Below are 26,412 nucleotides of genomic sequence, written 5' to 3' on the forward strand. Positions count from 1 at the left end.
TATACATGTACGTATGTATAGATGAACATCTGTAACTAAATGAATTACATTCACAGGCAAAATCAGGTGATAAGAAGCAAATAAAAACAAAGCTACAAAAGGAAGTCTCTTCCGTGCCCTCGGTGGTTTGGTTGCTGTGTTCTGTTCCTGATATTTTGCACCAAAAGGCGGACAAACCAGTTTTATTATCTCAGTAATCAACAGTCAATTGTTGTTGGGTCAGTCAATAACCCAGCCTAACATACCTTGCTGCCATTAACCATAGTTTTTCTTTTTTTAAATTATGCTTTTCAGATTTATACATTACACTAATTTTACAATCATTTTCACATTTCAAAACTTGACTTCCTTCCCCCTCTTTCTGCGTTTCCTTAAATTTTATTTTTAATATCTCCTTGTCAGGGAATCAGGAGCAGGAGCACTGGGGAGAGAGGATTGGGAGAGCGAAGGGGAAGAATCCGAGGGCAGCGTAGGGGAGTATGACAGTGGCCCGAGAGATTCCATGAGCTTCTCCAGCGAATCAGAAGATTCCCAGAAGGGGGCGCCGATGGTCAGGGCAAGGGGGGTCCCAGGGGGGACGCACCAGAAACAAGGAGCCAGAGGGGAACCCCAAAGCAGCAGTGGAGGATCGGGACCAGTTTCCCCACCAGAGCGTAGTGGGGGGGAAGAGTCACATGTGTCAGGGGCAGTGTCTCCTCCAGAGAGGGAGTCAGGGCTGACCACGCCTCCAACGGAGGGGAGGTCAGTTGCAGCTAGCCCCCCCGAAGGGGGAAGCAGTGACAGCAGCAGTGGAACGGTCAGGAGGAAAGCTGCTGGCTGGGCGCGCGCGCCAAGTTCAAATGTGCAGGCGCGCGGAACAGCAGGAGACCCGGATGGGGAACCAGCTCCTAAAGCCCGCCGGAGGGAGGGAGAAGGCTCAGGGGAATCAGCGGGAGAAGAGGCTAGAAAGGGCGGAACCCCGGCGGGCAGGCGGACCCAGAGGAGGAAGGAGCAGCGGAGAAGGTGGAGCAAGGCTAGAATCTTAAATTGGTGTCAAGGGGGAGGAGACTCAGACGGAGCATCAGCGGTCTGACACTTGAGACGTGGAGCTGCGCGCTGTGGCTCTGGAAGTGAAACTGAACTTCAATAAAGACTTTTATACTTAACAACGAAGCAGCGTTGGTCCTTTGTGAGCTGGGACCTAGGGTAGCTCTGACACTCCTACATGCCCAAATTAACTTAATTTGGCTCATTTAGTCATCTACTTTAAATACATACTCTTATGAAACTGCAGGGTATTACAATAATCCTGCCAATTTTCTTATCTGTTTTACTATTTATCTGTAAAATATGTAAAAAAATGGTCAAACAAACCATTTCCATTCTTTTCTTTTATTTTTTTTAAAGTTTGTTATCTCGATTTCTTATTCTTCCAGTAGCTGTAATTAACCATAGTGGTGCATCTCTGTACAGTGGTACCTCTGGTTGCGGATGGGATCCGTTCCGGAGGCCCGTTCGCAACATGAGCAGAACACAACTCGCGTCTGCGCGTGCGCAGGTTGCGATTCGCCGCTTCTGCGCATGCACGTGACGTTATTTTGTGCATCTGGGCATGCACGAGTGACGAAACCTGGAAGTAACCCTTTCCAGTACTTCTGGGTCGCCGTGGGACACAACCTGAAAACGCGCAACCTGAAGCAAACGTAACATGAGGTCTGACTGTACTATCAAAGATCAGGCCAGTCCGGGGAACAACAGGCAGCCAGGTAGGCCTACACTTGACATGGGCCTTGTAGGGCTAAGGGGGACAGAGTTTCCTGCAAGGGACCGGCTGATTTTTTGAGTTTATAACTTTATTCTAACAAGACTGCTGCCCTGGGCCGCAGACAAGATCTGCATGGGCCTGTCAAGTACTATGCCTTTTGGGGGGGTGCCCCACTCCCCACCCCCGGTCCGCATTCCCCACCCCCGGTCTGCAAATTAGTACAGCTCCAACCTTAATCTAGTTTGATTACTGCAAACCTACACCCACTTTATCTTATTTGGGAGTAATCGCCATTAAACACAAATATTTGCTTCTGAATAGGTATGTATACCATAACACTGTAAGTTAACAAAGCGGTGACTTCTTAATGAGTGCCTGGAGTGCATGCAGCATGCCTTCACCTCTGCAGTTTTCACATTTTACATTTGCCATGGGGTGAGATTTTTTCAACGTCCACATACTTCCTGTGTAGTAGTATTTGTGCAAAATTACTTTTGTTATAAGAAAAAACTGTTCCCTGAGGGCCCCCAGAGCAGTTTTTCCTTATAACAGTTCCGAAGCGGTATCTGATTTCAAAAGAACCCAACAGAGGAAAGCTGCATCCTGGTTGCTTGGAGGAAAGGAAGTGCAACAGGGTACAAGAGGAAATGAGGTCTTTAGAACTATGGAGACTCCAAGAGCTACAAAATGAGACAGAAGCTGGAAGGAGCTAATTTGTGAATTCAGTGCTGCTCATGAGTAGAATTTTTTCCAGTATCCACATGGTACATTCTTAATCAAAATGCCACCTCGTATTCCCCGCTCCTTCCAATTTAAACCAAATTTACCATTCCTGCTAAGTGTGGGGTTCTCCTCCCCCATTTATTTATCAGGTTTTCTGGGAAGCCTGGATCAAACTGGATTAAACAGGGAAATATGGGGTGCCATTTTGATGAGGATGACGTTGTGTGGATGCAACACAAAACATGCATGCCTGAGCAGCACCACATCCACAATGAACAGCTTTGTAGAAGTGCTCTAGAAGAAAGATAGCAGAGAAGTAGGAAGGAGAAACAAAATAAATATCACTGAGTGTGATATTTTTTTTTATATAATTCTCATAATTAATATTTATACCTAGGAAATAGTTCAACCTTCCTTAAAAGCACTACGCATGTGAAAATCAAAATGGGGAGAGTGTTGTCTGGTGCAGCAGTCCTAACTTCAGTTATCCAGATTTCTTGGGGGGGGGGGAACTATCACATTTGCACAGATAGGGGATTCATTCCCACAGTGGCAGACAAGCAATAAAAACTCCAGTTGTGTCGCTTTGTGAAAACGTACCCTAAACAATTCATTGGAAAATATTTCTCTTAGTACAAAAAATGGACGAACTAACAAGAGACAGGTGTGTTATAACTGGGAAAGGGGATGTTGGACAATATGAGTTGTATGCAAATAACATCTGAAAGACATTCCTATATTTGGTAAATATGTAAAAGAAGCAATGAGAAGGATACTTCCTCTTGAATCCATCATGAGAAGAGGAATATTGTCTCTGTAGGAAGTGCCTTGTTGAGGTAAGCCTCATTTCTTCTTATTTTATTTTATTAGTAGTATTATTTTGTACGCCTTATAGCATCACATAATGAATTCTACTGCCTTTTAGTATTCCTGTACGCATATGATCTTTTTAAGATAAGTGCAAGTTACGTTTTTGACATTTCCAGTGATATTTGCGGATTAAGCCTGGGAGCGTTCTTTAGGTCTGTACAATCTAGGAAATATACCAATATTTCCTTTTGTTGCTCATTTTAATTTGTTGGGGTTTTTTTGCTTCAGAATTGCCATCTTGCACATAATTTTGCTTGGGTTATATTTATAAATGTGCATATTTGAAAGTCAAGATCCAGTGGAATAAATGGGACTATTTACAAGCATTATATTTTAGTCAAAGGAACGAATGTTTCTATGTTGCTGTTTATTTTGAGAGTAGGTAAATAATATGTAACAAGGGCTATGTTGCAGACTCAGATTTGACATTGAATTATTTTAATTGCAAATTCGATTCAGTTTTGCAGTTGGTTAATTGGTGCTCTCTAACTTGGAACATTTCCTGCTCTTTTAGTGACCGTAAAATGGAAACCACGGAGAACAGAATCATTCTAGAAGAGTTGCTGATGAAGAAGTCTCAGCAAAAGAAAAAAATATCTCCAAATAATTACAAAGAACGACTCTTTGTTCTTACGAAAACAAGCCTTTCCTACTATGAATATGACAAAGAGGTGAGAAATAGATTTCTTAGAATGTAGTGTAAGCGGGTAAGAGATTCTTGGGTATTCAACCTCTGCCTAATGCCTTTTCATGTTATGTACTCCTCCTTCCGGGCATTGGAAACTTTCTCCCTACTTCCTTTTATGTTCTTAGAAAAAAGGAACCAGAAAAGGGTCAATAGAAATTAAGAAAATTCGATGTGCGGAGGAAGTGAATCTAGATGAACCAGCCCCGCCAGAGAGGCAGTATCCCTTCCAGGTAAAACTCTACACAATAAAATATTTACGGTAGCGAATTCATATTTGCTGGATGGTGCCTATAGTTTGAATGCCCCTCCAAAAAGAGAAAGCCCTGCCTCAGCATGTTGATGAATATGTACTGGTAGCCCAAGACGTTTCAGCCAAAAGACCTCCTTCAGTGGCTTGGTATACTTGTTCAGGTATCTTGAAAAAACATCTCCTCCAATAACTCAAATGTAGCAACGCCGAAAGGAAGCCTTTACCAGATGTTTTGGCAAGTGTGTTGTTATGAGTTTAGGGTGGGTAGACTGTATGCCTGAGCCCCCTTTAATCCCTGGATCCAGCAGGGATTCAATTCCTGGAATAGCCAGGCTAGCTTCCTAGTGAAGTAATGGGCCCCTAAGTATGGGCCAATGAGGTAACAAAAGAAGTGGCTCTGTGCCGGATAACAAATAGGTGAGCCATCCTCCTTCAACTGACTGGTAGGCAAAGGCCAGTGCTGGGAGTTGGAAAAGAGAGAGCTAGAAAGGAGAAGGGGCAGGCAGCAGGGTGGGCAGTTGGGGGAGACAGAGTCATGCCTGATTCCTGTTTGAATCCGAGGAAGAAGAAAGACCTTCTTGGGGTGTTAATGCCGTTAGCCCTTCCATCGTAGGCTCAGGTTGTATATATGTATAAATAAACCATACATCCTAAAAACACCACAGTCTCCGTTTCCCCTCAGTCCCGGGAAACTGAACCGAGGGCAAGCACCTGGAACCTTGCACTTCTTGGAAATTGGGATGGCATGCAACAATATAAAGCCATCTTTTTGGAGATTTGCTTGGTGGGTGCTTCCTGGTGTGTTTTACGGTTTGAATGCCACCAAATGACTTGTGATTCGGAGGAAATGACCAAAAAGTTAACATCATCTAGGAGATGAATTATTTGGTTTCCACAGAACTTCTATATTTGGAACACCCTTTCTAGGGCAGTGGCCTGTCTTGTTCCTACCCAGATAATACTTTGCTGCAAAGTATGCTTTGAAAGATCATTTGAGGCATAGGGAGCTGTTTTAAACTCACTTCTGCTGTTATTATGATAAATGCTGGGTGTAACGCTGCTTTTTGGTGACATGTTTTTGTTTTATTTGAATTTTTGGGCTGATAATATTTTTGCTATTGCGTCTTATCATTTTATTTTTTATTTTTATGCTGATATTGATTCTGGATTCAGATCTAAACCCAGCTCAGACTGATTTCCCAAATATACACATTCAAATCTGTTGTATGCACAGCTTGAATTAATTCATCTACCTCCCCCGCCATGCACTGTAATTTATAACTCTCTGCACATGGCAGTGTCTGAAATTATACTGGTTTCACCCATATCACGCATGAAACACACCAGCATCTGGCAGGCCAGCAGTGCATTGTTTATTTTAGTGCTCAGTAACACCAAAACTGTTTCCTCCTATGCATAGATTGTGTACAAAGGTGGCCTCCTGTATGTTTTCTCCGCAAACGAAGAGAGCCGGAGCCGATGGCTGGAAGCTTTGCATAAAGGTAACAAGCTGTTTCATCAGACTCTGAGGACTCTTTAACGTTTCACAGCTAACCTGAAAGGATTTCCAATCCAAATACAGTCGTGCCTCGGGTTAAGAATTTAATTCGTTCCGGAGGTTCGTTCTTAACTGAAACTGTTCTTGACCTGAAGCACCACTTTAGCTAATGGGGCCTCCTGCTGCCGCCGTGCGATTTCTGTTCTCATCCTGAAGCAAAGTTCTTAACCCAAGGTACTATTTCTGGGTTAGCAGAGTCTGTAACCTGAAGCATCTGTAACCCGAGGTACCACTGTAGCATAATGAAACTTGGCTGACTTAAGGAAATTGATAGTGCCTTTGTGAGAAAGCTCTTTACAGAACAGCTTGAAGAAGATAACACTGTGGGAGGCTTTCAGAGTTAAGTAAACCAATTGAATTTTATTTTTTTAGCAGATTAGCCGCTTTGAAATTGAAAACTAATTTTTGCAACTATCTAAATGGCATGTGTGTTTTATGGTGGCTGCCTAGCCTTTACCAGGGCCGTAGCTAGTGGGTGGTGAGGTGGGCCCCTGCCAGGGGCGCAGGTGGGGGGGGCCCTGCAAAATCGGCTGCCGAGACCCTCCGCTGGGCGCCCTGTCCAGCCTGCCTAGTCATTTGTCACTTCTCTCTCTCTCTTTCCTCTTGCACACCCTCCTTCAAGGGTGCCAAGTTGAATAAAATATATGGGGGGGGGGCAGGTAAGCACCACCCTGTATAATCAAGATAGAGTGCATGCTTGCTAATTGAATGGCAATGCCCAGTAACTGGGGGTGGGGTGGCCTCCTCAAATATTATAGGGGGCGTGAAGGAACCTTGGCTCCAAGGAGCTGACTCCCATGCCCTCCTCCCTATTAAAGTAGGGTGCTCCCCACTTTCTGTGACTTCACTTATGCACGCAGGGGCCCGGAAGTTGACCCGCGCGTAAGTGGGGAGATGCCTATATACCGTCATCTAGGTCAGCCTTCCCCATCTTGGTGTCCTCTCTCTGTTTCGACTTCCTTCAATCAGAATTCATTACACAAAAAAAGAATTCATTACAAGGTGAAGTGTGTGAGGAATTGAATGGATGCAGGGGGCGTGGTCGGAGGAGAGGCAGAAAGAAGAGCCAATTTGTCTGTGGCTAGGGGCACAATCTAAGGGACGCGGGTGGCGCTGTGGGTTAAACCACAGAGCCTAGGACTTGCCAATCAGAAGGTCGGTGGTTCGAATCCCCGCGACGGGGTGAGCTCCCGTTGTTTGGTCCCTGCTCCTGCCAACCTAGCAGTTCAAAAGCACGTCAAAGTGCAAGTAGAGAAATAGGTACCGCTCTGGCGGGAAGGTAAACGGTGTTTCCGTGCACTGCTCTGGTTCGCCAGAAGCGGCTTAGTCATGCTGGCCACATGAACCGGAAGCTATACGCTGGCTCCCTCAGCCAATAAGGCGAGATGAGCGCCGCAACCCCAGAGTTGTCCGCGACTGGACCTAATGGTCAGGGGTCCCTTTACCCTTTACCTTTAGGGGCACAATCTTGATGGTTCTTCTGCCAGGGGCGCAAGATCACCTAGCTACAGCTCTGGTTTTTAGCACACATAGTGTATACGCCTGCGCCACAAGTTCAACGTCAGTGCTTCTTTGACATTTTGGGGGCTGATGGACACACACACAGCTCCCCTGTTCATTCCAGTGGAAGCAGAAAGCTTCATAAGGAAGGCCCAGAGTATCTGCTTTGCATTCAGACGGCCCCAGTATTTTCTGGTAGGGCTGGAGGTATCCCCTGCCTAAGCCCAATGGATCAATGTTCTGACTTGGTATTTATTCATTCAATTTATACCCTGCTTTCCCCCCCAAAGGTGCCCAGGGCACCAAACAACAAATGACGGGACGTCTTTACAAACACCTTTGAAACAATTCAAATATAGATGCAGGCTGGGAAAGATCTCGATTTAAAAGGCTTGTTGGAAGGCGCACGCATGCACACACACACAGACACACACACACGTAAATAAGGCATCTCCCTATGCGTGCAAAACTGCCCCCTTCACGCAAGAGAATGAGTTATTCCAGCTCAGGTTGAAGTTCAGTATGTGCAATATATATATAAAAAAAGAAGTCGGATTTTATCTGTTGCTTTTACTTTTGTTTTAGTGTCTTATTTTATGTTTATGCTGTACATTACCTTGAAATTTAAGGTGATGTAAAGTGGTATATAAATGCTTTAAAGTAACAGAGGACTCGGGAGCTCTGAACCAGAGGCTAAAGCTACAATCCTGTATCTGCTGACCTGGGAATAAGTCCCATTGAAGCTTCCTTTTGAGCAGAACGTGTATAGAAGTGCAGTGTCAACCATTTCTAAACTGTTAGTACAGTTATCACTACACTGATACACTCAGTCAGGGCTGGTCCACAATATTGTGCAGCCTGAGCCGAAAACCAAAATGGAGCCCCTCCTGTTCCATGAGCAAAAGTTGACCGGACCCCCGGCTGAACCTTACTTCAAGACTTGCAGCAGGACAACATCTTCCACTGTTTCTGAGTGTAGCAACCTAGGAGGTGCAGGCTAGGCCCTGGGGCAACCACAGCCCTATCCACTATGACCTCACCACTGGTTTCCATCCCTGAACATTTGCTTGCTGAGGCTGTTGTCTCATCTGCCTAATGGCAGGGCCAGCCCTGACCTCAGTCCATATTCTCAGCATTCGCACCTTGTCCATGTGAATTGGCCCTACATCTGAGCTATTAGTCTATATTGTTTTATAGCAGAAAACATTTTCAGTCTCTTCCTCTCTCTCCCCTGCCACCCCCACCTCCTCTGTTTTCTATGCTTTCCAGAGATTCTGGGCAATACAGATTTACTAAACAAGTACCACAGCAGATTCTATTCCAATGGGAAGTTCCTGTGCTGCAATCAAACCTGCAAAGCGGCTCCTGGATGCATAATCTGGGGAAAGTGTAATGTGTTGTTTCATCTCTTTCTATCATTCGTACAATGGAAATTTGAGGCTTTTTGTGCCCTTTCCAATATTTTTTTTAAAGGCATTTGTATTTCTTTCTTTTTTTTACAAACTGCCCTTTCATATAAAATATTACAAGGCAGTATACAGACCAAAACCACACTTTTGCAATAAAAGCAACAAAGATGTCAGTAACATGTGAAGAGTGACTGACTGTTAAAGCACTCTGGGAATTGTAGTTCTTGGAGTGGAATAGAGGTTTCCTTAACAGCCCTCAGCATCCTTAGCGAACCACAGCTCCAATAATTCTTTGAGGGAAACCACCATAACTGTTTAAAGCATTGTCCTAGTGATTTAAATGCATGGTGTGAGTAATTATTATGGGTGACATTCAACTCAGTTTAGCCCACTGAAATTATGATGATCTATTATTTATTCAATTTATATACCGCCCTTTATTCAAAGATCCCAGGACTGTGTACAACATTATAAACATAATTGACATAACACAATAATAAGAAACAATAAAACAGTCACAGGGAAAAAAATCATAACAGTCCCAGTGGTACCAGGGAGCCACCACAGGAAAGGTCCTTTCTTGTGTTGCCACTCTCCAAACCTCTCAGGGAGAGGGGACACAGAGAAGGGCCTTCTTGGTAGTGGCACCCGCCCTGTGGAACGCCCTCCCATCAGTTGTCAAGGAAATAAACAACTACCTGACTTTTAGAAGACATCTGAAGGCAGCCCTGTTTAGGGAGATTTTTAATGTTTGATGTTTTATTGTGCTTTTAATTCTGTTGGGAGCCGCCCAGAATGGCTGGGGAAACCCAGCCAGATGGGTGGGGTATAAATGAATTATTATTATTATTATTATTATTATTATTATTATTATTATTATTAGATGACAAGTGCAGGGTCTAGGTCAGTTTGTATGGGGAGAGATGGTCCTTAAGGTATTGCAGTCCTGAGCCTTTTAGTATGACTAAGTTAGCGCCATTAATTTCAGTAGGTCTGCTCTGAGTATAACTTTGTTAAATACTGTACCGCCCTCTGTATCTGGGGTGTATAATTTCAGATTGCAGGTGGGGGTTTACATGATTGGATGCTCCTGCTCCATACATTCATTCAATCAATCAATCAATCAATCAATCAAATCTGTCCATATAGAAAACTGGCATATTGGAGGGGAGCGTTCCAGCCTAGCTTTCCCCTACCACAGGCACCCCCAAACTTGGCTCTCCAGCTGTTTTTGGGACTACAACTCCCATCATCCCTAGATAACAGGACCAGTGGTCAGGGATGATGGGAACTGTAGTCCCAAAACAGCTGGAGGGCCAAGTTTGGAGATGCCTGCCCTACCATATGTGCTTATTTGAAGAAGAGCAACCCGCTTGCAGATGGAAGTAGTACTGCTCAGACTGAGCCTTTCCCAACAGTGAGAGGGGAACCACAGCAAATTTGCTGGAAGAGAAATAAGCAATGCCCTGTTGTTTCTACAAAGCTGCAAATGTCAGTGAGCTGAAGTATTTCCAAAACAAACTATCTACATGCAAATATTGCTCTTCGTCCGAGTTCTTGGCACAAAACATCACTGTTTTGTTTGCCAGTTAATTTGTACAGTTAGATGAGGAGGAAGAAACTTTTCCCAACCACCCTTTAGACTCTGAGGTTTTCAGCATAATGTAGTTGATATACTGCCTTTTTCAAACAGTTCAGGCTTTTAAAGAAGCATGTTTATACCATGCTTGCTTGGAATGTAGGAATATAAATGGATTTGACCAAGGTCCACATTGTAACCCCACCAGTGGCGTAGCGTGGGTTGTCAGCACCCGGGGCAAGGCAAGTAATTTGTGCCCCCTAACCCGTGGATTTGCGCCCCCTAACCCTAACCCCCAGATGTTGCGCCCGGTGTGGCCGGCCCCCCCTGCACCCCCCACGCTATGCCACTGAACCCCACAGTCTGTTTTCAACCAGATTTTGCTCTCAGAAGGTAATGAGGGAACAATACAGCCCACTCTGGGTTAGTCCATGACTCCTGTGGTAATAAACAAAGCTGCCTGATAAGAGTTTTCCAAAGTCTGCTTGTCAGTGGAGATTCAGGGCATTAATTTCACCCAGCCTTTCCCCCCTTAATTCTTGATATAGATTACATTCTTCACAGTGCAAGCAGTGCAGTAAAACCGCTTCCACCGGTACCAGGAAAACAGGTGAATAAAACTTTGCCACAGTCAATATGGATTGTTTAGATATGCTGCTTCCATTAGGATGAACAATGTGGGACTGTTTGAAAGAAGAGGGGCCCATGCCTCATCTTTCTCTTGGAACAGATGGAAAGCGTAGACTTTATAAATCACGTAAACAGTGGACATTCATGTAGGGTCGTCTTCTCAAAACTTGTAAGGGATTGGACCAAGCTATTCAGAACACACCAGGAATAGGTACTAGAGAATTTTATTCCAGAATTATTACAGTAAAGAAGATCGAAGGTTATAGCAGAAAGTTAACATGCTTACACATACAAGACATTTCCCAAAATGGGACTCCTCACAAGAATCAGATTATTAAGAGATGGCCATGAACGTGTGATTTTATATCCCCACAGCTATTCTGCCAAGCCCCACAAAGGGTCATTTGTGATATCAAGCTGTTTAGCATTGGCCAAGTACAGATAAGACCACCAGACCCACCCCCATTAAGTCAGTTTAGCTGGCATACGCACTGACTCTGCTAACAATCTTGAAACTGAGTCAACTTACTCAGTTTTCATGAGCCAGCATCCTAGCTCAAATGTCTGCTGAGACCCCACTTCCACTCTGGGCATCTAAAATAGTTCACCCGCCTCTAAGTCCAGGCCAAAACATACAATCTTAGATTATATCTGTGCCAACTCTATACATGGACAGGATTTTCACTGGGTTTGACCATGTCAAGGCTAATTCTGTACTTTCAGGATTTAATATCAGCTCAGTAGTTTTCCACTGAGAATACCCATGTCCTTTCACTTTCACACACATTGTCAAGCATTCCAGCTTTCACTAGCACTAGATCTAAGGGCTTTTCAGGAAACATCTGATGGCACTTCCCGTTTTCCAGCTTTCACCAGCACTTGATCTTAGGGCTTTTCAGGACCTTTCCCCTTTCAGTTCCCCAACCTCCTCCTGGTCATCTGGCCCAACTCCCATGTTATCTCCTTGGCAGCTTGTGATTTAGCACTTTTTGCAAGGAGATTATAAGCAGCTTAAAGCAATTCTCTGATCTATGATGTATAATGTATAGCCTGTTTATATGCAATCAATAGCCTCACAACGACCACAGGTTTGTTGTTTCTGATGGGATTTCCATGAAGAAATGCAGTGAACTGGCAATGACCTAAACCTAAACCTAATCAGAAGGGTGTACCTTTCGCAGGTGGCGCTGTGGGTTAAACCACAGAGCCTAGGACTTGCTGATCAGAAGGTCAGTGGTTCGAATCCCTGCGACGGAGTGAGCTCCCGTTGCTCAGTCCCTGCTCCTGCCCACCTAGCAGCACGTCAAAGTGCAAGTAGATAAATAGGTACCACTCCGGCGGGAAGGTAAATGGTGTTTCCATGCACTGCTCTGGTTCGCCAGAAGCGGCTTCGTCATGCTGGCCACATGACCCGGAAGCTGTACGCTGGCTCCCTTGGCCAATAAAACAAGATGAGCGCTGCAACCCCAGAGTCGGCCATGACTGGACCTAATGGTCAGGGGTCCCTTTACCTTTAACTACCTTTCTCAATGGATGCCCCTGACAATGGTAGTCATTCATAGGCGATCCCTTCTGCAAACCCAAGTGGTAGCTTGTTTGCTTAGGGTTGGTTAAGCAAGCACAGGATGATTCACTTCTGCTCTAGACTGTACAGGCAAATCAGAAAACAGGATGACCCAGGATACAATTTTAATAGTTGTTTGTGACTCTCGACCCTTAGCGCACTCTTTGCATATACATGGAACATTCATGATAACTTTGTCCCAAATTGTTCAGAAATGGGCAACATTTTTACTCCCAATGGCACATGCAGCTGTGGGCAGACACAGGAGTGGGGGAGGGTGCTGTAGGTCAGCGATTAGTTCATAGTTCATTGGCATCTTATAATTGTACAAATTACAGATACTGATTTTTCTGTTCATGTTGATAAAGGACCTTCCTTAGTCACAGTTTAAGGATTAATGAGGTTACGCTTGTAGAGTACACTGGACACTTGAAAAGCGCTGTGTAATTTGTTTTTGTTGTTGAAATGGCAATGATTTCTTTTTCTAAATTCTTTTGTGGCATATCTTATGTTACTGGCTTTCAGAACAACGAGTACGACCATCAACCTCCAGGTCAAACACTTGACAAGTCATTTCTGAAAGAAGCAGTAGCTATTTATAATTATGAGCCAAAAGGAAACTCTGATGTTCCTCTTGTGAGAAACAGTAAATATTATGTTATGAACGATGAGGCTCCTGATTGGTGGCTCGTGAAGGATTTGGACGGGTAAGTTTCCTCTTCGTTCTTTAGAGAGATTTCCTTATTACTGAGGTATAGTTTTCATATTCTGTTAGCCGATGTACTCAGAAGAATTCTAACGAAGAATTACCCCAGTTTAACAAACAACCCCACTGTGTTATTTTGTTTAAAGCTTGTCTAATGATCAATTCGGATGGTGCATGAACTGAGTATGTTTCCATGGATGGTTGATGGTCTTGGACTAGGTTCAAATCTTAGCCTAGAAGCTCCATGACACCTTGGTTCATTCAAAGTCCTTCTCAGCTAATCCACCTCACAGGGTTTCTGTGAGGATAAAATGGAAAGAAACCATATGTATGCTGTATGCAGAGGTTAGCTGGCTGTACATGCTTTGACTTGTGCAGTCCTATCAGCCAGTGGAGTAATCTCCTGTTATGCCAGAGTTTACATTGATGTTGTCCCAGCAGCAGTGTGAAAAGCCCAATCATAATAAAGAGGTAATAAACCAATTATGATACCCACTTCCACAAAGACACCATGACTATCCACCAACCACATTGCTGGCCCTCATCCCACATGGATGGAAGGCACCAATTATCATGCAGTACCAGCAGAAACACCATGGCAACTTCATGTCACCTGGTATCTATTTGTTTCGTTTTATTGCTCATCGTCTTCCTTCCAAGTGCTTCATGTAGGTTTTTATAAATAACTTTTTTTTTGTATTTTTCATTTGCAGAAATGAGGGCTTTGCACCCCGCGTCTATTTGAAGGAGGTATCCCAGGCCACCGAAAAACCAGGGTAAATCACCATCCATTTTGACTTCCATATTCTATGCTGTATATACCAAAGAGAGAATCCATATATTTATTCTGCGAAATCAGGAGTGACTAGACTGTGCTTCCTCAGATTCAGTGAGGAACATAGGAAACAGCCTTATTCTGAGTCAGATTGTGGTCTTTCTGGCTCACTATCGCCTAGGTGAGGATTAATATCAGTGTTGCAGTTCTCCTGATGACCTGGGGAGTAAATGGAGAACTCATTGTGCCTTTTTTGCATTCGCAGAAGAAGCGTCGATACAGCTAAAGCGTCATCAACTGAAGAGGAGGAAAGCATTGCTAATAATGAGTGAGGCGGAAACTGGGTGTGGTTGATCATTGGGATGGCGGTGCACAGTGCATTAGTTTAAGTATTCAGTGCAGGAAGACCTTTACTACAGGATAGGCAAGCAGAGATATAAATGCGCTATCCTGCTGGCACTGATATACACTGCGCTACTGCTACTGCCAGCTTCCCCATGCTTCTGTCTGTGCAGAGACTACAACACACTGTCATTATTACTGTTTATTGTATCTGCATCCCACTCTTCCTCCAAGTGTTCCAAATCTCCCATTACACCCACCCCCACCCCCACCCCAGACCAGCCACAATCTTTTTGAGTGGTGCTAGAAAAGCTGTCATTTTTCCATCTCATCTGAACATTTTCAACATGTAGATAGCAATACTCTGTTGTAAGGACTGCTGAGGCACTTTTCAGCAATTAGGAAGAAGTCTATTGTAAGGATTTATGAGATAATGTTCGTGAAGCATTTGGGGTGAGGGGAAGTGATGTAAACATATATTCTCTGTGGTGTGGGTGTGTTGTGGTACCAGCATTAAATAAATGTGGCAGCAATCATCTATGCTACAGTAGTAATTGAAAATTCATTTTCAAGGGAGTTTAAGCCTTTAAAGGTTTCACAGAAGTATTTACTTAGAAACTGCATGTGGCAGCCACTGCTTAGTAAATATGTGAGGGTTTTAAAAGTGAGTTTCAGAACTTTTTAACCTGTCCCATGGGATGCTTAACAACATGAACATTTTCTTTAAGTGATTTATCACATAACCTTATTCCAAAATCATGGCATGCTCATTGCGCGGGAGAGATTCTTCAATCCTCATTCAAATAATGAAAGTGTTACTCCATAATAATGCAATTACAGAATAATTGTGTGCTGTGAATGTAATATGTTAGCAATTTCTTTTGTTGTAGTTGGTATGCTGGTAAACTCTCAAGGGCCCAGGCAGAGCAACTGCTGCAGCAGAAGGTAGTATTTAAAAATTCCTACACATTTATTAGGTTTCTGCATTGCCTTTAGCTGCAAGCATTTGCTTTCTTCCTTTGTAATAGTGCAGGCTGGGAGTGTCAGAGAATTCAGTCAGAAACGGAAGTGGAAATTGCCGTTCTTCACATTTTTATCCCAGATCTGGAATGAAAATCAATCCAGTGAATACAATTGGCATTCACTCACAACGTGTGTGTGTGTGTGTGTGTGTGTGTGTGTGTGTATATATATATATATATATATATATATATATATATATCCTGCAACCAATACACCATTAATGACTTACTTTATACAGAGTTTCAACATTTCCTTTACATCAAAGTGAATGGCATGGAAACAATTATGTCATTGTTTACATTAAATCCATAGCATATGAAAAGAATGATTTATATTATGTTAAATAGCATGCAGTGAGATGGATAATGTAGTATTTGGCAGAAACAGAACTTCAGCAGAACGGAAACATCACTGATTGTGCCAAAGTTGAGGTTGGAGCCGAAATTGCTGTCTTCTTATGTTGTTGCTGCTGTTGTTATATATTTTATACCCCACCTTTTTCCCTGATGATACTCAAGGCAGCTATTGAGGGCCAAACTATACACGCCATTTGTTGTGCAGCTTCAACCTGCACAGCTAATTCTTCTGACAGCAGATGCAGAGAGGCCAGGCTAGATCAGGCTGTGCTCCCAGTCAGAACCCCCATCACTGCCACACACCTGTCTGTTCACAATGAGAGTAAAACAAGTCTACTTAATGGCCCTGACACTCCTGGAATTAGAAAACTGTAGTGGAAGAGATGCCAACTCAAAATATTCATTTAGTGTTAACTTTAAAATTTGAGGGCATCAAGAGGGAGTTGAACACTCATGAGACAAGCAGCTGACTCCCCTCCTGCCTCTCCATTAATGGACCCCTGCGAATACCTGAAGAAAATGAACTCTTCCGCATAAACATTATAATTAGATCACAAACTGAATTCAGAGGAAATGTGTTTAGGATGGGCGGCTATGCTATTATTTCTCTTTCAGAGGGCGAAGATCTTTCCAGCCCTCCTCCCAATTAACGTCTTCCATTCTGTGCCTACCCCCCTCAATATTTTTTTCCTGATGCAAATTAAGGAGTCATGGGATTCAGCTATACAGCTGCAAATAAAACATTTTAAGTGGAAAATACAATGTGGCACTAGATGGCGATGGTGAGCCTAATGGAAAATTCAGTGTATTTTTAGAAACGCTTTTTAAAAAAGCATTTTCAGAACTTTTTTTTATATGTGTGTAGGGTGAACAATGTATATAAGCATGTCAGCTGCCTCTCAGTGTGTTGGTGATGTCCGTCCTTGCATATGGTTTGCTTGCACTGACCCTTGGTGATTGGCAAGGAGCTATACAAAAGCATAGTTTGATGCACTTTTAGAACATCTCTAATACAGCCGTACCTTGGTTCTCGAACGTAATCCGTTCCGGAAGTCTGTTCAACTCCTGAAACGTTAAAAAAACAAGGCGCAGCTTCCGGTTGGCTGCAGGAGCTTCCTGCACACAAGCGGAAGCCCCGTCAGACGTTCAGCTTCCGAAAAACGTTCAAAAACTGGAACACTTACTTTCGGGTTTTTGGCGTTCGAGTACCAAGGCATTCGAGAACCAAGGTACGAGTGTATATCAATGAAACAGGCCTCACATTTTATGAAAAACTAACAGAGCATCCATCCTCTCAACTACTACAAAGGTTCTCTTCTGGTTTTTATTAAAAGGGGAAGGATGGGGCTTACATGGTTCGTAATTCCAGCCATGCAGGGAAATACACTGTATCTGTACTCAGCATGACTTGCAGGTAAGTAGGCAAGGTATATATAATATACCCCTTCAATATAATGTATACCTGATTTAATGTATTGGTCTTTCCTCAAATGTGAACCAAGCTGTACAGTTGCTTTTTCTGGATTCAGATTGCATCTGTGTTCATATATAATTCAAATTAAAGTGTCCCTATTCTGAAGGCTGGTTTCAGTGCTACGTGCTTGTCTATATGGGGAAACAGGCAGAGAGAATGGGAAGTGGAGAGAGAAATTAGGAGGTATGATAGGAACTGACAGCTTGTGGCAAATAAGTTAAAAGTTACACACATGAAAGGAGAAGAAATTACAGGAGATGAGCAGAAACACTTGGAGACACAGAAGGAAGGGGAAAATATAAAACAGATTGCGCTCTCTGCTTAGAGCCTTTGGATCAGCAAATTCTGCTAAAAGAAAAGAGAGGCTGAAGACTCAGCTGTACAGCTGCAAATAACATTTAAAGTGTGTTTTAAGTGTATTATGTGATACTAGATGGCAATGGTGAGCTAATGGCAAATTCAATGTATATTTTTAAACTTTTTTAAAAAAAAAGCATTCTCACAGTGTTTTTTTAATATATGTCTAGATTCAGCCCAGGTCATGATACCTCCAGAACCACTGTCTAGACTTAACTTGAGGAAAGCTAAACTACTGTACAGTATAGAACTCTGCCACAAGGGAATTGCTGTAGCAAATAATTTAGCTGTTACCAAAGAGATTAGTTATATGGTGAATGACGTCTGTAATAGCCAGGTGATTATGTCTATCTCCATCTCTGTCTACCATCCCTTTGTGACTGGTGGGCCTCAATAATGTTTAGCCCTCCCAAGTGGGCTTTGAAAAACCCCTCCTCTAAGAGATTCCTCTCCTTTTCCTTATGCTAGCTGGAATGGTTTGTCTTCATTTTTTCCAGAGATAAGAAAGGAATCGTTAAACACTACCATGTCAATGTAAACAACAAAAAACAGTTTTACCTGGCTGAGAATTACTGTTTTGATTCAGTTCCTGAGCTTATTCGTTATCATCAGCATAATTCAGCAGGTAAATCGCTTTATCATTTCATGATTTGCATTGTGTTCACGATTTGCATTGTGTTCACGAATGTCAATTTCCCTATTGTGTGTGTTTGCTTTTAGTACATTCCTACACATGTCTACACATGTGTTCAACGTAGGTCTTACTCCTTACTAGGTGTATTTGTGATTGTAGTCTAAGAGTGTGAGCTGGGAATTCCCAATCTTCATCTTACTTCATTCTCTGACCAGCTAGATAGACTTATGCGCAAACCGCTCTCTCTTAGCCTCAGTTTCCAAATGGCGATACTGGCAGTGCCTAAACATGTTTACCCAGAGGTAAGTCCCATTGTGTTCAGTGAGGCTCACTCCAAGGCAAACTGGGCATAGAATTGCAGCCTGAGAAGATTCTACTAAGGCTTACCATTGCTGGTCCTATCATTGGGCAGTGCAGTTGCAGCTGATGTTGAATTTCAAGAAAGGACAGCAAGTTGTTAATTATTTATTGGTTTTCTTTTATTGTGGAAAGATCCAACATCTTCAAGTGTTGTGTAAATGATAAGGGAAGCGGGTGGCGCTGTGATCTAAACCACTGAGCCTCTTGGGCTTGCTGATCGGAAGGTCGGCGGTTCGAATCCCCATGACAGGGTGAGCTCCTGTTGCTCTGTCCCAGCTTCTGCCAATCTAGCAGTTCAAAAGCACACCAGTGTGAGTAGATAAATAGGTACTGTTGTGGCTCAAAGGTAAATGGCGTTTCCATGCACTCTGGCTTCTGTCACGGTGTTCCGTTGCACCAGAAGCAGTTTAGTCATGCTGGCCACATGACCCGGAAAGCTGTCTGTGGACAAATGCTGGCTCCCTTGGTCTGAAGAAGGAGATGAGCACCGCAACCCCATATTCGCCTTTGATTGGACTTAACCGTCCAGGGGTCCTTTACCTTTACAGTGGTACCTCAGGTTACATACGCTGCAGGTTACAGACTCTGCTAACCCAGAAATATTACCTTGGGTTAAGAACTTTGCTTCAGGATGAGAACAGAAATCGTGCAGCAGCGGCAGCAGGAGGCCCTATTAGCTAAAGTGGTGCTTCAGGTTAAGAACAGTTTCAGGTTAAGAACAGACCTCCAGAACGAATTAAGTACTTAACCCGAGGTACCACTGTATATCTATAAATGATAATAACTATTACAGATCCAGGCAAAAGTAGACAAAGAACATTAACTATATTTGACAACAGCTTTTGATTTCTCCAGTTATCTGCATATTTTAGTCACAGTAAATACCCCCCCCCCCTTGGAAGTAGGTCATGCTTATTCCCATAAATCAGGGATCAGGAATCTGTGGCCTACCAGAGATTACAGGACCTCAGCTCCAACTAGTCCCAGTCAGCACCGCCAGTGGTTGAGGACGATGAAGTTTGGAGTCCAGCCCTTAGAAATGTCAGGGGTTGAACCTGGGACATATTCTACATTCAAAGCAGATGCTCTCTACCACTGAGAAGTTGAGAGAAGTTGAGAAGACATCAACAAAGGGGACAAACATATTTCCATATTCAGGGACTCATAACTGAGAAGACCCTGTTATGAGTTGCCATGGAGTGTGCCATGATTATAGATGGAACGTTCAGCAGTGCCTCTCACGCAGGTCTTAAGACACAGGTTCCCTTTCTCAGCAAACTTACCTTATTTGGTGAACTTAATTTCTAGGTATAGTTACAAGACTTCGACATGCAGTGTCTACGAAGGCAAACAAAGTTCCATCCACAGCACCTTTGGGAAAAGGTAGGGGAAAGCCTTTTTTGACTGTGGTAGGAAATTAGTAATAGTTTTTCCAGGAAACCCTTCTCTAAAACCCCACACCAAACAACAACAACATATATATGATCTAATATAACAACTCTTTCTATCAAACTTAGGCCCCTGGGAGCTAAAGCGTGAAGATATCGTCTTGCTGAAGGAAATAGGGAGTGGTCAGTTTGGAGTGGTGCAGGTGGGAAAGTGGAAAAAGAAATACGTTGCTGTTAAAATGATCAAGGAAGGGTCAATGTCTGAAGATGAATTCTTGGAAGAAGCTGAAACCATGATGTAAGCAAGGGTTTTCCCTAAATGACACTAAGTCCATATGTGCCTACCCGTACATTAGGAACTGCAGTAGAGATTCTGCATTCTGACAGTCAGTATCAGCCCTGTCTGAGGCAATGCAGGTGGCAGCCACAGTGAGGGCCTTCTCAGTGGTGGCACCTGTTCTCTCCACAGAATTCTACCTATTTTGTTGTCATTTTGGCACCAGGCAAAGAGCGCCCTGTTCTTCCAAGCCTTTCAGCCTTAATGTGAGCCCTGCTTATTGTATTGATTTGGCTTTTGAGATCTTGAAGCGTTTTAGTTTTTGTCTTCTGTATTTTAAGATTTTTCCTTCGCTTCCTTTTATGTAAACTGCCCTGGAAACCTTTGTTGAATGGTGATATAAAAACATTTGCAATAATTCAATAAACGAAAGGGACAGGCAATAAGCAGCTCTCAGGGGCAGAGTAAAGTATTTAAGCACCCTTTACCTATTTTTTAATTGCCTCTGTTAAATATTCCAAAGGGGGTTGTTTAAAGTTTTTGGCAACTGTAGACATAGCATCCGTATCGTTCATGCAATAATTTCAACTTCAGCTCAATCAGCAGAACATGAGACTCTTAATCTCTGGGTTATGGGTTCAAGTCCCATGTTACTCAAAACATTACTGCATTGCAGGGCATTGGATTAGATCACCTTCTTGGCCCTTCCAACTCTAAAATTATATGATTCGCTGTGGTCTAAACCACAGAGCCTAGGGCTTGCTGATCAGAAGGTCGGCAGTTCGAATCGCTGCTACGGGGTGAGCTCCCGTTGCTCGGTCCCTGCTCCTGCCAACCTAGCAGTTCGAAAGCACCTCAAAGTGCAAGTAGATAAATAGGTACCACTCCGGCAGGAAGGTAAACAGCATTCCTGTGCGCTGCTCTGCTTCGCCAGAAGTGGCTTAGTCATGCTGGCCACATGACCCGGAAGCTGTACGCCGGCTCCCTTGGCCAATAAAGCGAGATGAGCGCCGCAACCCCAGAGTCGTCCGCAACTGGACCTAACGGTCAGGGGTCGCTTTACATAACTAAGATAACCATAGGTTTTGTCTGCCCTATCAATGCCTTTAATATGAAGAAGCATTTTTGTCAGTTATTTACAATATTGTTTGATTAGTGTTCCTTTAGACGAAAACATTTCTGATGCATATGAATGGATGTTCTGGCCAATATGGGTTTTATATTTGCACTGCAATCCCTATTGAAGCACTACCCATGTCAAGCCTTCCTTGACTATATTTTTGATCCAACTAGTATCGCTCAGCCGTTACACTGTGTTTTTAATTAGTATGTCTTTATGTAGCTTCGGGGGGGGGGGGACTGAGAATAGACAATAATTGCATGGGTTTCTGGAGGTGCATGCAAGTGCCCCGTGTATGTTTATATAAGTGTTAAAATCCAGTACTTCGTTTTAGGAAACTGAATCACCCCAAACTTGTTAAATTGTATGGTGTTTGCACAAAGACCTATCCCATCTACATAGTGGCTGAATATATGGCTAATGGCTGCTTGCTTAGTTACTTAAAAGCCCATGGCAAAGGGCTGCATCCCTTTCAACTGATGGAGATGTGTTACCATGTTTGTGAAGCAATGGCTTTCCTTGAGGAACATCAGTTCATACACCGCGATTTGGTAAGTTCTTGGAAAGCAGAACTTGGAATGGGTGTGGATTTTTTTTGTTTTTTAACAACCTGTGGTTGTTAGGGGGGCGGTGGGGTGATTTAGGAGATTCACAGCACTGATCAGCATCACATCTGTTTCTAAACTGATTTTGTTTCTTGTGCTCTCTGCAAAGGCTGCTAGAAATTGCCTGGTTGATACTGATCTTACAGTGAAGGTGTCCGACTTTGGAATGACAAGGTAAGTCTCAATCTTTAGCTTCAATGGGGGAAAATATTATAATGCTGATTAAAAACACACACACACATTAACGAGACATTCAAAAATGGCAGCTCTCATGATAGCCTAAAAGGCACCACATTTTCCTTCTCAAATAATCTGGAACTAAACTGCAGTCAAGTTATCCTGGGTTAAGAAACTCATGGCCGGGTGGCTAAGATCAGAGTTTCGTTACTGCTACCAGCATCACAGACAGCAGCTAAATCAAGGTTTTGAGGTTGTTTGTTTGTTTTAAAAGAAGCTGCTTTCTCCACTGCTTCTTGAAGTAAGGGAGTGTTTAGTGCACAACCCCCTCAGGGTTGTTGGTTTTTTTTGTCTGTCTTCATACAGAGATTGCCTGAAAAATGTTTTGGCAATCCTCATCCCACTCCTGGCTTATGTATCAAATATGGATTGAATCTTCTTAAAATATTAATACATTTTTAAATACTATTTTGAGATGGATTTTTTTTAAAATAGATACATCTCTGCTTCATAGTGAGCTGTAAATTATTGGGGGGCAAGGCGGGGGTGGGGGAATTTGTCCATCCCTAAACTAGCCTCAAGCTAGTGGTTATCTAAGGATCTTGGGAAGTTTTCATATTGATATTGTTTATAAGAAACATACTTTACATTTGCCAGAAGGTTGTTGTGAATTTTCTTTTCGCATTCCATGTCCAAACCAGCTTCTACAAAAAACGGATAGATGGGTGATTTGATAACCAATATTTTGATATTTGTATTACTGGGTTGTAGCCAGCTCAGTTTTACTCAGAGTGAACCTACTGACATGAATGGATCTAAGTTAGTTATCGGTTAGTTATAGGCCTGTCATTGGGTATAACCATCTGGTTGTTTTTGGCAGACATCTCAGCAGAGTAGGTTCAACTGAGGTGTCACTCGGATACATCCTTCATTTTGCTCCGTGAATCCTAAAAAGTGAATCTTGCCTTATAGATATGTGCTTGATGACCAGTATGTGAGTTCTTTAGGAACTAAATTTCCTGTGAAGTGGTCAGCACCAGAGGTTTTTCATTATACCAAGTTCAGCAGCAAATCGGATGTGTGGGCCTTTGGTGAGTATGTAATGCAACTATTGAAAATGCTACATGAAGTGAAGAAAAGCCCTTAGATGTTGTTTATCTAAATAAATGGATGGACCTGCGACTGATCAGGCACAGAGTGATGATATAATGCACCCTAAGGAATTCTTCTAGTGAAACCAATAGGACTTGTGCAGGACACATCCCTGTTGGATTATGCCCAGATTGTGAAGGTCTATATTGCATGGACTTTCTTTGCCATATAGGAAATATATTTCCAAATGCATGGACAGCTCTTTGTTCTCTTTCTTTTTCTCTCCAGCTTGGCGTTATTTCCTAATTAAATAGCTCAGTGTCCCAAAGCAATTAAAATTTGGGTGTTCATGCACTTTTGGAAATAGAGCAGTCTTAAAAAAATACTCAGTCAGATAGATGATCAAATCTAGATACCACTTCTGCCGAGCCATAGCAGCACTAAACAAAAAGCAGAGCAAAGGATACCTCTCAGGAGTGGCAGCAACTGGTACAAGGATGCTGTTTATCAGTTGCCAATTTGTACTGTGCCACACCTTTCCACACCTGCCCATTTGGACCAGCTGCCAGCAGTTCACACAGAGACTGGCATGCTCCTTTTTTGGCTTGTGGATATTTCAAGTGCACTTTCAAGGGGGGGGGGGGAAAGGTAACTGTGAAGTCAAAGAGAAGTAGCTTAGTAGCACAAAAAATGCATGACGGAACAAGAACAAGTTATAAACACTTAAATTAGCGAGAGAGGCTGTGGGTTTTTAAACAGCAGAGGCAATTCAGTATACAGCTGGTCTTTCATCATGTTTTTACTGTGAAATAACTTTGGCATATTTTATGAGAAACGATTCATGAATGGAATGAAATAAATAATGGGCATCTTATGCAGAATATGATGCTCCTATATCAAGAAATAACTGTCACACAAATAAGGATGCTTCCAGGCTGTTGCTATTTGGGGGTGGGATTCATTCTCACACCTTGCAAATTCATGTTGCACAATTGAAGTTGATTGAATGGTCTTGCGTAACCAAAATACGACATTCTGAAATGAGGAAAGCGATGGGGGAAACACAGTGAAAAGTGGGAGATGATGATTGCCTGATGCCTCGTCATCTAACATCCCTGCAAACAAATCGGAATGGAACCTCAACAAGCAGCAGACGTCTTCTTAACTTGCCTGCAAACTTAGTGCCAACAAATCCACATGAATGCTCAGTAAACAGATGGCCCAGAAGCAACCATTTTTTATTTCGTAATGTCCTTCTGGGTTTTATGTACCATTATAATACCTTGTTTCCCCCCACTCTATGGACATGTCTACAGGAATTTTAATGTGGGAGGTGTTCACTCTGGGGAAGCAACCCTATGAGCAGTATGACAACATGCAAGTGATTGAAAAGGTTTGCCTTGGCTATCGGCTTTATCGCCCGCAGTTGGCTTCCCAGGCAATCTATCAAATAATGTATAGCTGCTGGAATGAGGTATGTGTCCTAGTTGACTTGAGGCTGAAAAAGAAAAGTGATTTTACCCCCCCCCCCCGCCCCCCACTATTGCTGTCTTTTGCAGCTGTATGCCTCTGGGTGTGCCTGGACCTTCTCTTGTCAGTAAAGGCTCACTTATTATTTTAATGGGAGAGGACAAACTCCGCACAAGCACAGAACTTGTCACTCCATTGTAGTGAGAAGACTAAGTGTGTAGGAGTCCCAGGTGTGTCCAGTGGTTTGGACTAAGGTGCCTGACTTTAAATGATAACACATCAGAACTGAACGGAATCTTGAACAATTATGGTTTTCATAAAAGCATTATTTTGTCAAAGGATTTGCTTAAATTAATAAGAGAAGCATTACCTTCCCTGGAAAGCACACACACACGCGTACACACACACACAAGCTTCTTTGACTTTTTAAACAAGAAGGCTGTGATGTAGAAAAATAAAGCTGTAGTCCTGTTTTTGTAGCCTAGTATGCCTGAAAAAAAGTAAATGTGCTTGTATACCTCTTTTGATTTAGTCAACCTTATTCTTAAGTGCATCAGTAGCTGTGTACCCTTCATTTCACATCTGACCCCATTTTTTAAAAAAAGTTTTAACACCGCTCCAAAAGTTTATGAGTGTGTGGTACTGCCATAGGCACTATTTAAAGGTACTGATCCAAAAATACACTCCATGTTTTATTATTATGGCACCTGTCTTTAGGTACTGTTCAGACTGGTCACATTTGTGGTGGGCATTGGAGAGGGTTCAGGTTCAGAAGGCATGTAAAACATCTCAGGTTTAATCCCCGATATCCTCTTAGATGAAAGCTCTCAAGGTTTGGATTGGGAAGACCTCTGCCTAAGGCCTTGGAGACCCATTCTCAGTCAGAGTACACAATACTGGGCTAGATAGACCAATGCTATGAGGATGAGCAAGGAACATCACATGCTCAAAGAGGAGCTTGTTTGACAAAAGTTTCCAAAGACGAAACAATAAATGAAATGTAGATGACCTTCCAAAGTTCTTCATGCTATGGCACGGAATGTTCCCCACATATTAAGGTTCCTACTAGCCAAGGCCTTGCGATGGCTGGAGGAGCTCCTTTTGGTCCCCCAGTGGGTGTGACTCATGGGGTGGTGATATAAGGCAAGGCCTTCTCGGTGATGGTGGTGCCCCAGTTATGTCCATGGCTTGGTTACACAGCTAGAGGAGATCTTTTAGTCCAATTTCTTCTGCTTGCTGTACTGTGTTTTATTGTATGTTGGTTTTAATTATTGTTACATGTTGATTTTGTGTGTTTTGTATTTGTTAATCACGTTAATAATAATAATAATGGCCACCAATCAATGGCAAGCGCTGAGTTGGTTGGTTTCTCCTTTTCATACAGCTGCCTGAGAAACGTCCCACATTTTGCCATCTGCTTTCTCTCATTGAACCACACAGAGAAGATGACAAGCACTGAAGGATTGTCCAGCCTTTTCTTTTGTGAGCCCTTGCGCTAATGCCATCTCTAAAATCTGGTTTGGAAACTCTTGCCCCAATGATTTATTAAACCAGTGAAACGGCTAAAAGATGAATAAAAGAAATGGCATGAGAAACACATATTGAATTTTTATTTAAATATTCATGGGTTGTTTTTCTTCTTCAGATTGTTAAGGCTGCTGAGGATCTGTAGTAGAATGCAGTTTGCATATAGCAGTAGAGATGGGAAGGCCTGGAAAAAAACTGGAAAAATAGGGGGGGA

At 42.8% G+C, this 26,412-nt stretch overlaps 1 protein-coding gene across 3 annotated transcripts; it reads left to right on the top strand.

The window, feature by feature from the left end:
• The first annotated feature begins 1,975 nt into the window (after positions 1–1,975).
• Positions 1,976–26,406, top strand: BMX (BMX non-receptor tyrosine kinase). 3 transcript variants are annotated; one of them, XM_083612336.1, is made up of 19 exons: positions 1,976–2,065; positions 3,852–4,008; positions 4,151–4,255; positions 5,696–5,777; positions 8,603–8,722; positions 10,870–10,931; positions 13,041–13,222; positions 13,935–13,997; positions 14,262–14,324; positions 15,229–15,283; positions 17,052–17,131; positions 18,046–18,173; positions 19,851–19,925; positions 20,060–20,228; positions 21,662–21,878; positions 22,042–22,106; positions 23,082–23,200; positions 24,518–24,675; positions 26,056–26,406. In XM_083612336.1, exons 2-19 carry the CDS (start codon positions 3,862–3,864, stop codon positions 26,128–26,130), a joined length of 1,965 nt encoding a protein of 654 aa, XP_083468462.1. In that variant the 5' UTR covers positions 1,976–2,065; positions 3,852–3,861; the 3' UTR covers positions 26,131–26,406. The 3 variants fall into 3 exon arrangements, with proteins under 3 accessions (XP_083468462.1, XP_083468461.1, XP_083468460.1); XM_083612335.1 differs by lacking the exon at positions 1,976–2,065 and adding an exon at positions 2,212–3,303; XM_083612334.1 differs by lacking the exon at positions 1,976–2,065 and adding an exon at positions 2,212–3,131.
• The last annotated feature ends 6 nt before the right edge of the window (positions 26,407–26,412 follow it).

This window comes from Podarcis filfolensis, assembly GCF_964270895.1.
Source record: "Podarcis filfolensis genome assembly, chromosome: 4".
In the NCBI taxonomy this organism is placed as follows: Eukaryota; Metazoa; Chordata; class Lepidosauria; order Squamata; family Lacertidae; genus Podarcis; species Podarcis filfolensis.

Bases quoted from the DNA above. Each gene is read 5' to 3' on its own strand.
- BMX (XM_083612334.1), top strand. From the start codon at position 3,109: ATGGACGAACTAACAAGAGACAG. The intron at 14,325-15,228 runs GTGAGGCGGAAA...CTTTTGTTGTAG, and splicing joins GAAAGCATTGCTAATAATGA to TTGGTATGCTGGTAAACTCT. The intron at 23,201-24,517 runs GTGAGTATGTAA...ACATGTCTACAG, and splicing joins ATCGGATGTGTGGGCCTTTG to GAATTTTAATGTGGGAGGTG.